The sequence below is a fragment of the Drosophila suzukii genome, chromosome 2R (genome assembly GCF_043229965.1).
Source record: "Drosophila suzukii chromosome 2R, CBGP_Dsuzu_IsoJpt1.0, whole genome shotgun sequence".
NCBI lineage: Eukaryota > Metazoa > Arthropoda > Insecta > Diptera > Drosophilidae > Drosophila > Drosophila suzukii.
The window spans coordinates 18,626,749-18,640,411 of record NC_092081.1 but is presented as its reverse complement, the minus strand read 5'-3'; the positions used below and the strand labels follow the sequence as shown (position 1 = coordinate 18,640,411).

The 13,663-nt window shown below is 37.2% G+C and overlaps 1 protein-coding gene across 3 annotated transcripts; it reads right to left on the bottom strand.

Annotated features, from left to right (window-relative positions):
* Window positions 1-314: 314 nt before the first annotated feature.
* Window positions 315-13,012, bottom strand: LOC108008492 (uncharacterized). 3 transcript variants are annotated; one of them, XM_017072353.4, is made up of 4 exons: window positions 12,723-13,012; window positions 1,923-2,054; window positions 797-1,111; window positions 315-714 (listed from the first exon to the last, which is right to left on the bottom strand). In XM_017072353.4, the coding sequence occupies exons 1-4, from the start codon at window positions 12,750-12,752 to the stop codon at window positions 526-528; spliced, it is 666 nt and encodes a 221-aa protein (XP_016927842.2). In that variant the 5' UTR covers window positions 12,753-13,012; the 3' UTR covers window positions 315-525. The 3 variants fall into 3 exon arrangements, with proteins under 3 accessions (XP_016927842.2, XP_016927841.2, XP_016927843.2); XM_017072352.4 differs by lacking the exon at window positions 12,723-13,012 and adding an exon at window positions 5,848-6,000; XM_017072354.4 differs by lacking the exon at window positions 12,723-13,012 and adding an exon at window positions 2,120-2,152.
* Window positions 13,013-13,663: the final 651 nt, after the last annotated feature.

Below are 13,663 nucleotides of genomic sequence, written 5' to 3'. Positions count from 1 at the left end.
TATATTAAAAAAAATTCTGACGATTAAACTAAAAAATGTTGATGTGTTTATTTTCAACAATAGTGTTCAAATAAATATTAAGTAATGGTTTTTTTGTGCGTGATTGTTACAGTTTCTTTTTTTTTATTGTTTTATTTTATGTCAATTTTTTGCAAGGCCTATATACTACTTGATATTGTTTCATATGAACAAAAACATTTACCCACTTGAAAAAACAAGGAAAAGTATTTAAAACCAATTGTACTTTATTTATTTATTTTTTATTTTACTGCACAATAATTTAACCCACAACACATTGGAAAAATGTCATATGCTACTGTTTTGTAGGTGTTACATTTATTCCATAAACTAACGATTTTTTTTTTGGATTTTCATCTGTATTGACATAAATATACTTAAGCTAGGCTTACAGCAAGGTCACATATATCACAAAGGTCAAAATGCACACGAAAAACACACACTGAAACATACACTGACAGAAATTACAACATTCATTCAATTACTGACTAAATACAGAGCCTAAAATTACGCCATCTCCTCCCTCATTTGATGATGTGGACTGGGATGGGCAGTTAGAGTGGGATTTTGTCTGCCGGATGGTAGGGCAGTACCTGCTGCCACGGATTTCTGTGACATTTCCGTGGGGGCCTGGCGATAACCTCCGGTCAATCGACCCACCAAATTGTTGACAGCGCGCAGCGTCGAAATCGGAATCTGTGGGAAATTTGGATGAATCATTGTGGAACATGGATTTCATGGCAGACTACACTGCCTCCGGCAAATTGTGTGAACTCACCTCGAAAATGCTGTCGATCAGGGGTCGCAAACTGAACATTGGGTACACGTTTTCGGTTGCATGAGCCGGTTGGCTGTCGCCCAGGGACAAAATGGCCGCGTTGCTCCCGGGCACCGCTGTTCCCGCTGCAGCTGCTACATTTCCCGGACTCATTCCCGCCGCCAAGCTGCTCAGCAGCAGGGCCGCATTATGCTGCAGGCTGCTCATGGATCCCACGGAGGAGGAGGATGGGGAGGAGGGACGCTGCTGGTACTGCCCGTAATCCTGGTTGGGATACAACACCATGTTCTGGACGGGCATCGGCTGCAGCAGGGTCTGAAAAGGTCATCAGAATGTTAGTCAAACAACAAAATTAGTCAACAGCTATGAGTTAAACAATTTCAGCTCATTGTACACAGAAAAAGAATTTTAAAAGTTATGAACTATAGATAAATTAAAAAAAAAATTCTTATTAAAAAAACGTATTTCTCAAAATTCCTTGAAACTAGTGCATTATGTCCTTAAAAATTAATTAATACACATTTAAAAAATATCACATATCATAATTTACAGTTTAAGTCTCAGAAAACATTTTTTTTAACAAAAAATTAAATTAAAAATTGTTTTTAAAATACAAATAAGGTTTTTAAAAATATCTAAAAAAATTATTTATATACATCTTAAAATGTATCGTTCGCCTTCAGAAATATACTGATTTCTCTATAAGTATACGGAATCTAATTAGTGATTGCTTGCTTAAAGAATAAAATTTGTAGAATTCATAATGTAGGTACACTCAAAAAGTAATCCTACTGAATTTTAAAAATTGGAAGACGATTTTAAGTTCTTTTTTTTTGTAATTTTTTTTTGTTTTTGTTTGTAAAGCAAATGCTTGAAAAATATTTTGCTAACTCTTGTTTATACAAAATCACTATGAAGTCAAAATTTCTGAAATCCACAGCAAATATTTTTTTGAGTAGATGGAGCTTATAAATTTAAATGCATAATTTTTTTCTGAAAGATTTTAAACTAATCCTTTTCAATATGAAAAACTAGAAAATGTTGATGAATTCCGCAGATGTTTATGCAGTGAGGCTGGCCCAGTAAACTTTTAAACTGGCGCCCAAGCAGGTTTTTGGGTACTCACATCGTTCAGCAGCACCAACTCGTGGCGCTGGCCCCTTGCGTATCCGGAGACGCGGGTGAACTCGGTGACCAGGTGCGTCGTGACCACCAGGAGGACAAACCAAACGAATCGGTCCATGGCGGTGATGATAATCTAAAAGAAGACACAAACAATAGAGATTATTAAAGGAGATGCAACCACTGGAGATGAAACTATACATCATTGTTGAAACTCATGCTGTCGACACATTGATCTTGGCAATCCGCACTTGAACGCCACTTGTTTGGTGTGCTGCGGTCCAAAGCGTTGTGATTGCGATGGCAAAGTCAAGTTGCAGCAATGCATTTTCGTTCTGGCCAACAGCCATGGCTAAAACGTAGGCCAAACGGTCGAGTATCAAGTTTGGAAACCCCAGTCGAGATCCGAGACAGAATCTGCTGCCTGTTGCTGGCTGGCTGGCTGGCTGGCTGGCTGGAGGTTCTGAAATGTGGATTAGACCAAGGCCAGGCAACCAGTTTTCAGCATTTAGTTTTCAGCTGGATGCATCGAGTTTTTCCACTTGGCAGTGAGTGAATTTTCCCGGCCCCAAGTATTTCGAAAGCCAGCCGTTCAAGGCGAAAGGTTCACATGCCAAAAACCTAACTAAAATCCAAAATCCAACGGACTGTGAGCCCGCATTTAGTTACGAAAATATATCCATCAATGGACGTCTGTGTTTGCTTTGCTGTCTGGGGGCAATCAAAAATGGAAACATAAAAAAGCAAGTGCAGAGCAGGTCAGAAAAGCAAGTCCAGCGGGCCATGACACTCCATGACTTTGGTTTTAGGGGGTCCGAAGGGGACGGCAGTTAACCCTGCAATTGCTGTTGTCTAATTGTTACTCGAAAAGCATTTAAGCGAACATTTTTAAACGCCCCGAGACGCCGCAGATTCTGCGGCAGCCCTGACACAAATGCAGCCGCTTAATAAAACAAATAGTTAAACAAATCTCAGCCCTGACCCTAGTTGGCCAAAAGATTCTGTTAGCTGTGTACTTGAAAACTTAAAAAAGCGCCGACTAACAATTTAACAAGGGTTTCGTTGTTCACTAAAGTTGAAATATTGAAATAGAGTCTCTTTTTTTTGGCCAAATAAAATAATCATTTCATATTCTGTTAGCCTAAAATCATGCGCATACCAATCGGAATTCATATTTGTCCCACATTTATTTATTTACTCTTTAAATGCTTACAAATGTATTCTAGAAATCTATTCAGCAACTATGTATTTATGTCGAGTGTGGGGGAAAGTTTATTGAAAGTTGCAAATATATTCCATACAATTATCACATTTTTGTGACTATTTACAATGCAAATGCACATGGGCTCACAAAACGAAAATGCCAGCAATTTAAACCAAATTAAGGGGCTTTGAGCCAAGTAAAGTAACGAATGTGCAATTAATAATACAAGGAAACTATTTCCAACAAATATAAATTACAGGGCCAGGACTCAAGATCTTTTTTCTGATTTACACAAGAGGCCACACACCAATCAACCAGTAGAACCTCTTACTGGGTGAATTGTGCGTAAGAATGTGAGATTCCATTTGCATGACAAAAACCGAACAAATGCCACAAAATAAAAGGGCAGAAGTAGTTGGCCGAATGCAGACCTGACTGTGGGATTTCGTTCTGACCAATGACCAATGCATTTGCATTTCGCAATGCAAATTGAATCTGTTTGCAGCTGGCCAAGTTGAATTACGGTCAGCCGGACTGCAGACTGGGCCAAAAAGAAGGAAAAAAAAAACAGAAATAAACAGAAGAAAAAACACATTTGCGGGCCAAGCAGTTTCCGTTTGCATACGAGGCGTATGCGTGATACGGCTCGTCGACATATCACGCATACGCCCCGATGTCTGGTAATTGTTGCCATCGATAGTGTAATACGTCTGTGGGTCTTTCGTCTGTCGCTGTTGACTTGGGCGCGCAAAAATCTTTCTGTTATTCTTGCTCAAAAATTGTCGTGTAAATATTGGGCCAACAAACAAAAGTCTAAGCGCGCGGGCAAACAAACAAAGGCGAAGATTTTGATGGGGGCGTGGCCGTATGACAGGACCCACATATGTTTAAGCAGACCTACTCATTTCGAAAAGAAGATTGAATTTACGAAAATAAGCAGCCCACGAACTTCTTGTTTGTCCACAGCCAATAAACGTTAATTACTTTGCCAACAAACTGGGCCGCCGTTCCTTTGGGGGTGGCAATTGGCGCCTTCTTCAGTCGCTCGAGCTTAATTATAGTTTCGGTTGCATATTAGTGGGCGAGGGCGTTACACAATCTCATTTAACTTTGCTAATGAGGTAACCGCAGCAGTTCGCTCACCTTCCCGCCCGAATTCTATTTAAAGCCACCTAAAATCTGAAGCGGTTCTTGATTGATGACTGTCAGTGGTTAAGAGATTTAATGCTCAAAATAATAACTATTAAGAAGTAATATCCATAAGTAAGTTACACTATCATAAATCATTTATATAATGTGTCGTATTATAATAATTTCTGTCTAGTTATATGAAAGGTTACCCCTTTAAAATTGAAAAGTTGGTTGTTAATTATAATATAGTTATAATAGTAGTTAAGTAGTTCATTATTATAAAGTTAGTTATTAGTGTTTCTTTTACACTTTCCACTTGTTTTCGTTTAGATGTTCCTTACATTGATTTAATTTTCTGAATTGTCTTATTGAATTATTATTATAGCTTATTAAAAACCTAATCATTATTATTCAAATTAATTGTGACTGTAACCTGATTAATTACATATATTTATGTTCGACTATATGAAAGTTAACCCTTTTAAAGAAAAAGCCCTATTTAATCTAAAAGTTTGCTACTGAATAATTGAATTTTCCCTTTTTGTTTTGAACATTTTTCCACTCCACTCTATTTATTTATTTTACTTCCTGAAGCTTTACTTGTAATAAGCCAAATTATACTATATTATTTGACTAATTGTGACTGTAAGCTGATTTATTGTATAAATTTATGTCCATTTAAATGAAAATTTCCTTTTCCCCTTTTAAAGAAAATTGACCCAAATCGAAAAGTTGGTTCTTGAATAATTGAATTTTCCTTTTTGTTTTGGCCACTTTTACACTCAGCTGCCAATGACCGGTTTTTCGTTTTGTTCTTCCTTCTACTTATTCGATTTCCTGAAATTTCACTCTTAATTAGCCACATTATTATTATTATTTCTTTATAATTTGCATTTGATTTTGCTTCTGCCTTCGTTTTCATCGTTTGTTTTCGCCGTTTTAGCCCGCAGGGCAACTCAAAAATCTGGATATTTGTTGTTTGCGTTTTACTGTTGCTTTCTTTAAGCTTTTGGCCGGCAGCTGTTTGCTTGCGAAAATGAATACTAATTTATTCTAATCATTTCAAATCCAATATTGCGCCAGCACTCTGGGATCCATAAGCCTTTAGCCGTCAGCCAAAGTGTATGGAACGAGTTTTTCCCGAAAAGCATTTCGCGCGCTAATTGTTTTCATTGATTATTAATTTGGATATAGTATTTTCGCCCTGGACCGGAACTTCTGACCTGGCGTAAATGGGGCTTTTGTTTTGCAATTACAAGGCAGTCGGGGCATTCAGATTTGTTTGCCCGACTTTTTGCTCTGGTTTCCCTGGCATTCCGGCTTTTCTGAAGAGCGGTCTCGAGTGTCCGAGCAACAGTTTCGTTCGCTTTGGGCCGGCTTTTAATGAGGCAGCACTAATTAGCAGCCAGTTTCGGAGTGCCACTCGTCAGAATCAGAGTCAAAATCAGATTCAGAACCACAAGTAGAACGAGAAGTAGACTCGTAATCAGGAATCAAAAGTGCCCGCGGCAGACTTCACAAATTATTTTATTCCATTTGTTTGCCTTTGATTTGGGGGTTTGTGTTTTCTTTTTTTGGCAAAGCAGGAACTCACCTCGTTCGTGATGTAGAGGCTGCGCTGCGTCGTTGTGGCCGTCATTTTGGCACTGTTTTCAATTTCAGGTAGGTTTTCCTCTATATGGAAGATCTTAACACCCGGATGAACCGTTCTTTTCGAGTGCAGCTGCGCGAATGAGGAAAACACGCAGCGCATGCGCCGCTTTTATAGCCTGCGTTCTTCCGTTACAAGAAGAGAGCAACAGCAGCTCATCTCCTCTCTCTCTACAATTGCAGTGCAAAAGTTTGCACTTGAGAGAGGGACAGCAAGCACACAACCGCTGTTGTCAAAGGGAGACAGCAAAGCGATCGCATTTCTTTCACTCTCTGCTTTCTCGCTGTAACGAGAGCAACTGCTGTTAATATAACAGAGAGAGAGAGAGAGATCTTGCGATAACAGTGAAAATTGCAATGTTAAAATGTGCAATTGCAAAAGAGAAAAATGAGAGTGAATCTACTTTTTATGTTTTTTTCTAATTCAAAATTGGAAAGTGATAAATAATAAATAATAAATAAATATATATATACAAGTGCTAACAAAAAATATTATTACTATTATGTATTTTTAGTGGCAATTTTAAGAGTATACAACTAGAGAGATGGAGAAAGAAAGAGCAGTACTTTCATTCTGCAAAGAGAGAGGAAGAGAGTGTTGCACTACTGTTACTTTACAGACCATCTTGCAATCTAGAGTTGTGCAAATTATAGAAAGAGAGCCAAAGAGAGCTGCCAATTTCTTTGTTTCTGTGTGTTTGTCGTGCTTTCTCAGCATCTGCCGTTGTTAACTGTAAACGGGTTTTGAGGAAAAGTGGACCGCCTACTTTCAGTGTAATTGTCGGTCTGACCCACATATTCGTCGAGCTCTTTGCACCCACAGCGAATGGCTTTTGCCGTCTCGCTCCCTCCCAATGCCAATCCATAGGTGACTGCAGTTCAGTGAACCCGCTCACTATCTGATCACAAAACTCGGTGGATGGGGATCTCTAAAAGTCAGTGGTTCAGTGGAGGTACATATAGCATTACCGCAAGTGGCTCACCTCATCTGTCTGACCGAGTTTCGATGCCATACCAGGTTTCGTTGTTCTACGATTTCGGACATTAAAGTTATATGGCTTTGAGCCGATGATAAGTAGGCTGCACAACGAAACTGCATCTGGGATCGACCGGAACCGCCTTGAACTGGGCTCCCCACCACCAGAACCAGATATAAAGAATATATATAAAACTGCCAAAAAGGAATATGAAAAGCTATTATAAAATTGGAATTAAAGAAAATTAATTTGGCTATTCTAAAAATAAAACTGGACAGCAAGTCCACGTTTATATACCCTTACTTTACCACAAAAGACCGAGTCTTTGAATAATTATCTCTAAATTGGTATTCACGAAAACAAACTTGGCTAAAAGTAGTATCAAAACCAGTTCAGTCAATTCCATAAAAAGATTTTTATTTATATCTTGTATGGCTCATTTGAATTAATAGGCATTAAAACATGTGATCTTTGTCCTCTGGTTAATAGTCGTTTAAAGGTTCTGCCAATCAATAATATTTACTTCAGTAAAATCAATCACAAAACTAACAAGGAAATAGTTATAACAAAATGCATATTTATCTCTAACATCTTTCTGCTAAAGATTTAGATCTAGCCGTTTGTAATTTCTGTGACTAAACCGGTTTTCATACATGACTTGATCTACCTCAATACAAATTGATTTGACGGTAGACAAATCACTTAGTAACTGCTGATTTCAATTGGCCAATTAATAATCCCAGGCAAAGGGCACTAGAACCTTTGGCCTGTGGAATGACTGTGCATCAGTCATCCGAATAATTGTTTGCCTAGTCTACTTATGCATTAATTACTAATCTGCCGCACAGCAAGTCACGTGTAGCCCTCACTTTCCACCTTGTTAAATGTATATCCCATTCCGTATTCCATTTTGCAGTGCCCCTTTGGCGGCTTTAACCTTCCCACCTTGTTGGAAAACTGAATTAAGTCGCTGCACTGGAAGAAATTTCGCATGCAATTTAAAGATGGAATTCTTTAAAGTACTTGTTTTTCGATTTAGGAATGTAGATAAAATAAAGTTAAATAAGAATTTGAAAGAGTATGGTCTTATAGGAGATTTTTCTTAAGGTTCTCCAAAAATATTATTTTTAACTTAAGGTTCTAAAAATTTAATCAGTGATTTTCAATATAATATTTTGTATTATAATACTCCATTATTTTAAACTATTGATCCTTGGGTATAGAGAATTAAATCAGTGATTTTGAGTAAAATATTTTTTATTATAATCCGAGGGTATAGGTAATTGAATCAGTGATTTTGCATAAAATATTTTGTATTATTATACTCCATCATATTATATTATTAATACCAGGTATTATTATATTATTATTATTACTATAGTATTAATCCGAGGGTATAGGTAATTGAATCAGTGATTTTGTGTAAAATATTTTGTATTATTATACTCTATCATATTATATTATTAATACCAGGGTATATTTAATTGAATCAGCGTATTTACATAAAATATTTTGTGTTAAATACTCCATTTTATTTTTATTTAATCCTAGGGTATATAGGTAATATATTTTTATTTCTGTGTAGAAACTACAACTTTTGATGCATTGAACCTGCGAATGAATCACGTTGAACCGGCTACGCCCTTAGGAACACCTCACCTCGTCCTCCCTCTACAGTTTGCCCTGGCTAAATATAAACATTAAAGGTGGGGCGATTGAAGAGAGCAACTGCGAGATTTTAGCAGATACGGCTATTTGCATTTGCCTTTTTTTCACTCGCCAATCAATATTTGTTTGGCAATTTTACAAATTGCAAACAAACATATAAAGCCGGGCCAAAATGCAAGCCAAAACAGCTATTGACCCTCAACTTGAACTAGAAAACCAAATAACCGGGCGGGCCGCATGGCGTTAAATTGAATTGTATGTATGTTTGGCCGGCTGTTTGCCCCCCCCCCCCAACATTATTTTGTAGTACCATTGTGTTGTTGTTGTTCGCTGACAATGCATAAAATTTGAATAGCCAAACAACGATCTCTAGGAACAACAAACAATGGCAACAATGGTGCCGTTCAACGATTTTTGCACCTATTTTGAATGGCTGGTCACACTTATGTGTTCAAAATTGAAGATGGAGATGAAAATGGGTGTGAACTGTAAGGGTCAGTGGCGTGGGAAGATTTTTGACAAGAAGGGGGTAGTTGGTAAATAAATTTATAAAGTAAACTGATTGCTTGGCATATTAGGAAGGGACCTACAAATCCATTTAAATTTTAAATGCATTAATATATATGAAGAATTCGATTCCAAGCTCTGTAATATTTTGTTGTTAATATTTTTATCAAATATTTGGACCACACTGTAGGTTTTAGCCACAGCAACATTACAACATAAGGTCACTTTTTTATGTAGCCATAAAGGAAGTTCTAATTTTCTTTGTTTCTTATGTTGGTGTAAAATTGTGTCAATATAAAACCGCAATATTTTTTGTTAAAATATTATAGTTATTTAGATTTCTTATGATAGTGTGAAAAGGTGAGTAAATAAAAAATAACATACCTTACTTGTAACTTATGGTTTACTTTTTAGAGTACAAGACTTTGTTTAAGATTTAAGTTTCCCCTTTTGCGAGCCCCTGGCTGACATTGCTCAGGGTCATGGAGTAACTGTACAATGCGAAGCTAATCAGCATAGCGAAAGAGTAAGTGAAAGGAGGAGAGAATAAGCGAGGGGGCCTTGACTTTTCTTGGGGTTGCCGACACACACACACACATGCCCATAAAAAAACACTACCCAGTTTGTAAGCTTGATTGCCGGATTTTGCTTTAATTTCATTACGTTTTGTGTTTTTTGTTGTTTGCTCAAAACGCGTCTTTGGCTTTTTTGGCGTCGATTTTTGACTTCGTTTTTGAACGTGACCTTTTTGGCGTAAAAAATCTGTAGATATATTTAGCGCTTCGACTGGTTCTTCTTCTCTTGCCTTTTCCGTACACCCACCGCTCCGAAAGGCGAACACGTGCAGATAAACGTTCTTAGAGATACACACATTGGTATAACAATAACTACATATTTTCGCTTTCCAGCTTTGATTATTTGTTTAGCGGCTTTTGGCGTTTGTTGTTCGATTGTACGAGTATATTGTAGTTGTTTATGTGCGTTCGCACATGTATTATTTGCTATGCTAACGTTTTCTTCTTGACGGATTTGATTTAATTACCGGGCCAAGTTTGTTATTGTTTCGAGTGGCGTTGGTTAGCTAACCCCTAATTGAGATAATACCCCAAGTGCTCTGGGAGAAAGGAACAAGGTTCAATGGCAGAGTTAAACTACAATTAAAGCGGGCTTAACGAGGGGGGTGGTAGCACCCATGCCATCGTTAATCATGCGGCTAATTAATGCCAAAAGCATCGCTTTCATTGGCATCGAAATCGCATAAAGCCGCAGGAAGGGAGTAGAGTATCGCACACACTCGATACCAATAAAATCAATTTAATTGATTCGCTTTATTTCAATTGTCTGGGAAAAGTGGGTGTTGTTTGTTTATTTAATTCACTCCTTAGAACGAAATTAATTTGCATTTAACCAAGTAATGAAAAGTAATTGATTTAACATATTAGCGTTTTACTATTTAAAAGTGAACCAGTATTTTGGGACACATGCTTAAATGATGTTATAAACATTTTTAATAATAATTTAATAAAATTAGTTTCATTCAATGGATTCAGATTACTTGCCATATTTAATTGAATTTAATTTAATTAATTAAAAATACCATATTGAAGTGTTAATTGAGTGACACATATGCTAATGCGTTTATTAATTTAAGTGCTGCTTGCTAATCTGATTAAATGTGCACGCGTTGTTTATATACAACATTTTTAAGAGTCCCATATTGCTTTTACAAAACAATAAGCTCAGGATTTAATTTTGACCATACAAAATACAAATATATTGCATTTTATTTTAATGCCTGCTTTTGGCAGATAGGAGGATTAACTTAAAAAATGCACTTCTTTTAGTTAATGATTATTTTGGCTTAAACATTGAAATATACAAATTTTATAGCGGAAATTCGCCAAGCCTATTAAACTTGTTGTTTAAAATTTTCAAAATTAGTTCTGCAGTGAAGGCAATGAGAATGCTTATAATTAATCTTTGAGTTCTTTTTTAGTTTTTGTTTTTTTTAATCGTTTACTGAGACCGATGATCATTTGTCTAACATAAAGACTAAATAAGACAATAGCTCACACAGTCTTTGTATTCTTATGGGTAATGGAACTTCATCTTTTCTACTTAGAGATATAAGATATAGGGGTTCTCGAAGCTGCACTCACTACAGGTGGCCGGTTGTCGAAGTCTACGTGACTCGGATCACGGCCAAGAATGATAAACTAATCTCGATTCATTCAGAACCAACTTAACGCTCCATATGAATGCAGCTGGGCATGCGCAGTGACGCAGATCGACTGACGTGCGGCTATATATAGCTTATATATATAGCTTTTAATATCGATCAGTTGGCCAAAAATACTAAGGCACTTCCGCTGAATATTAAAGATTGCCAATGTGACGCTTCGCGCTTTAAATACATTGTAACCGAAACGATCGATGAGATCTCCGCATAAATTAGACATTTAGGGGCTTACTTTCGTTTCATCGTCGGTTTAACTTACGTAACTTGACACGCACATAATTAATTAGAACCTCAGACATATTTTTTCACTGCCTAGTCTGGGCAGCCAAATAAAAGCAAAAGTTCTTAGCTGCCAAACAAATGCAAATGAGTCGCGGAGCTACGACTGACTCATTTCCCAGTATGTAAATAAATCTGAATCTTCAGCCACTTTTGCGAATATTTAGATAAGCAGACTGAGATACAGAAAGCACAGCATTCAGAACTCGGTTCTCAATCTCATGCTCAGATCGTGCGATCTGCCAGAAGCTTAGAACCTGAAAAGAAAATCTCGCACATGGCTGATTAATCAGATTGCTGAACCCAGAACCCAGAATAAAAACCTGAATCAGAGGTCCGGCAACTATGTGAATCGCAAAAGATTTCGCTTCACGGTGATCGCAATCAGGAAAATAAATATGTTCGGTGTCTTGTATCGTTGAAACTATATATCAAACAGTTTGTGAAGTAAGTATCCCCATGGATTTGGTTACGGAAAGTAGAAGATGGGTATACTCTTTTGCATAATACTATACTATTTTCATTAGCAAGTGTTTCTTGCTTAATTAGCTAATAGGATATGGTATAGCAGATAAACTTTTGTCAAGCTACTAATTAAATTATAACTTTATAAATTGAGTTAATTTTATAAATCTATTATAAAGCAAAGTGAATAGTTTCAATCAGGTATGAAAGTAAAAATAAATAGGAATTGCATCCCAAATTATACATTTGTTATTGTCCATTTGATCCAAGATCAACATTTAATTTAAATATGAAATGTTTAGATATTATATATTGAAAATTTAATAATTTTATTCATTAACTAACAAACAAAAATCCCCTTTAGAACGTATATTTCAAAGTCACCTTAGTTTTATTTACTTTCAGAACTTGAAACTCAACTTGCTTGCATATTGCTTATAGGAATTTATTAAGTTTTGCAACTATGAGATTCGCATAAAAAAAATTCACACGTTTTGCGGGAGTTTGCCATTTGTGAAACTTTCATAGTCAAGTAGTGAATTTCGCATACTGAAAAGGTTGAGTAAATAGCAAGACGAGCAAAAGGGAAAAGTTTGGTGTAATTTAAGTAATATTAAATAGACCGCATACTATAAAATTTAATAGAAGTTGGGCTAGAACTTGGTGTGAAAACTTTGGCATTACCTTATCCAGTTGACTGCGCCTCTCAATCATTTTGGCCACTTAATTGAAACACTCCCAATTTGAGGAATTCCAGCCACTTTTCACTTGCGAGCACTCACACTTGAATGATTATTTGCTTGACTAATTTCCGCCTAATCGCGAAACTTCTTTTTTTTTTCGTTACTTTTTTTGGCGAATTTTGTTGCGGAATCGCCGTGGAGTTTAGTGGGTATTTCGGGTATTCAAGTAGGTTGTAGAACGCCAACCGCTCGGAGGCAACCGTCTCGTGTTGTATGAAATTCGCAACTGAACTGAGCTGAGCACTTAAGAGTCTCTTACCCGCCACTCAAGCCGCACACCTCGTGCCCCGTACCTCTCGGATCTCAGATTTTAGATCTCAGGCCCCGAGCTACAATATACAAGCCTGACTTCAGCGCTCTGGCCAACTCAAGCCGGCAACGAAGCGTCTCACGTTTTGTTTTCTTTCTGATTTTTGTTTTTTATTTGTATTTTTTCCGTTTTTGGTTTTCTGATATTTTTTTTTTTTGGATCTCGGTGAGTCGAGCGGGCTGAGCTGCGAGCGGGTTGCCAGGCGAGTTTCTCAGCTTTGTTGGCGCCTAACGTGTTTGCTTTCTGGGCTTTCATGAGCAGTAGGGTGGCGGGATGGCTTGGGAATGGGGTTTTAAGGTGGTTTGGGGGGTTTCAGGCGATCACTGGGTGGTTAAGTAGCCGAGCACGTAGCTCAGCTGTTCTTCGAGCGGGCTGCGCGTGCGCAGTTCAATCCCTTTCGCAAGCCATTCGCCCGGTGTATATACACAGGGCAAAAGTGGCGGGGAATCATTAAGAACTTACTAATACTCTATCCAAAGAAATTGAGAGTTTCACACCTAATACAACAATTAAGAAAAACACTGAATAATGGATAACAGTACTATGCTATCAAAGTCTAAGATTTTCAATTT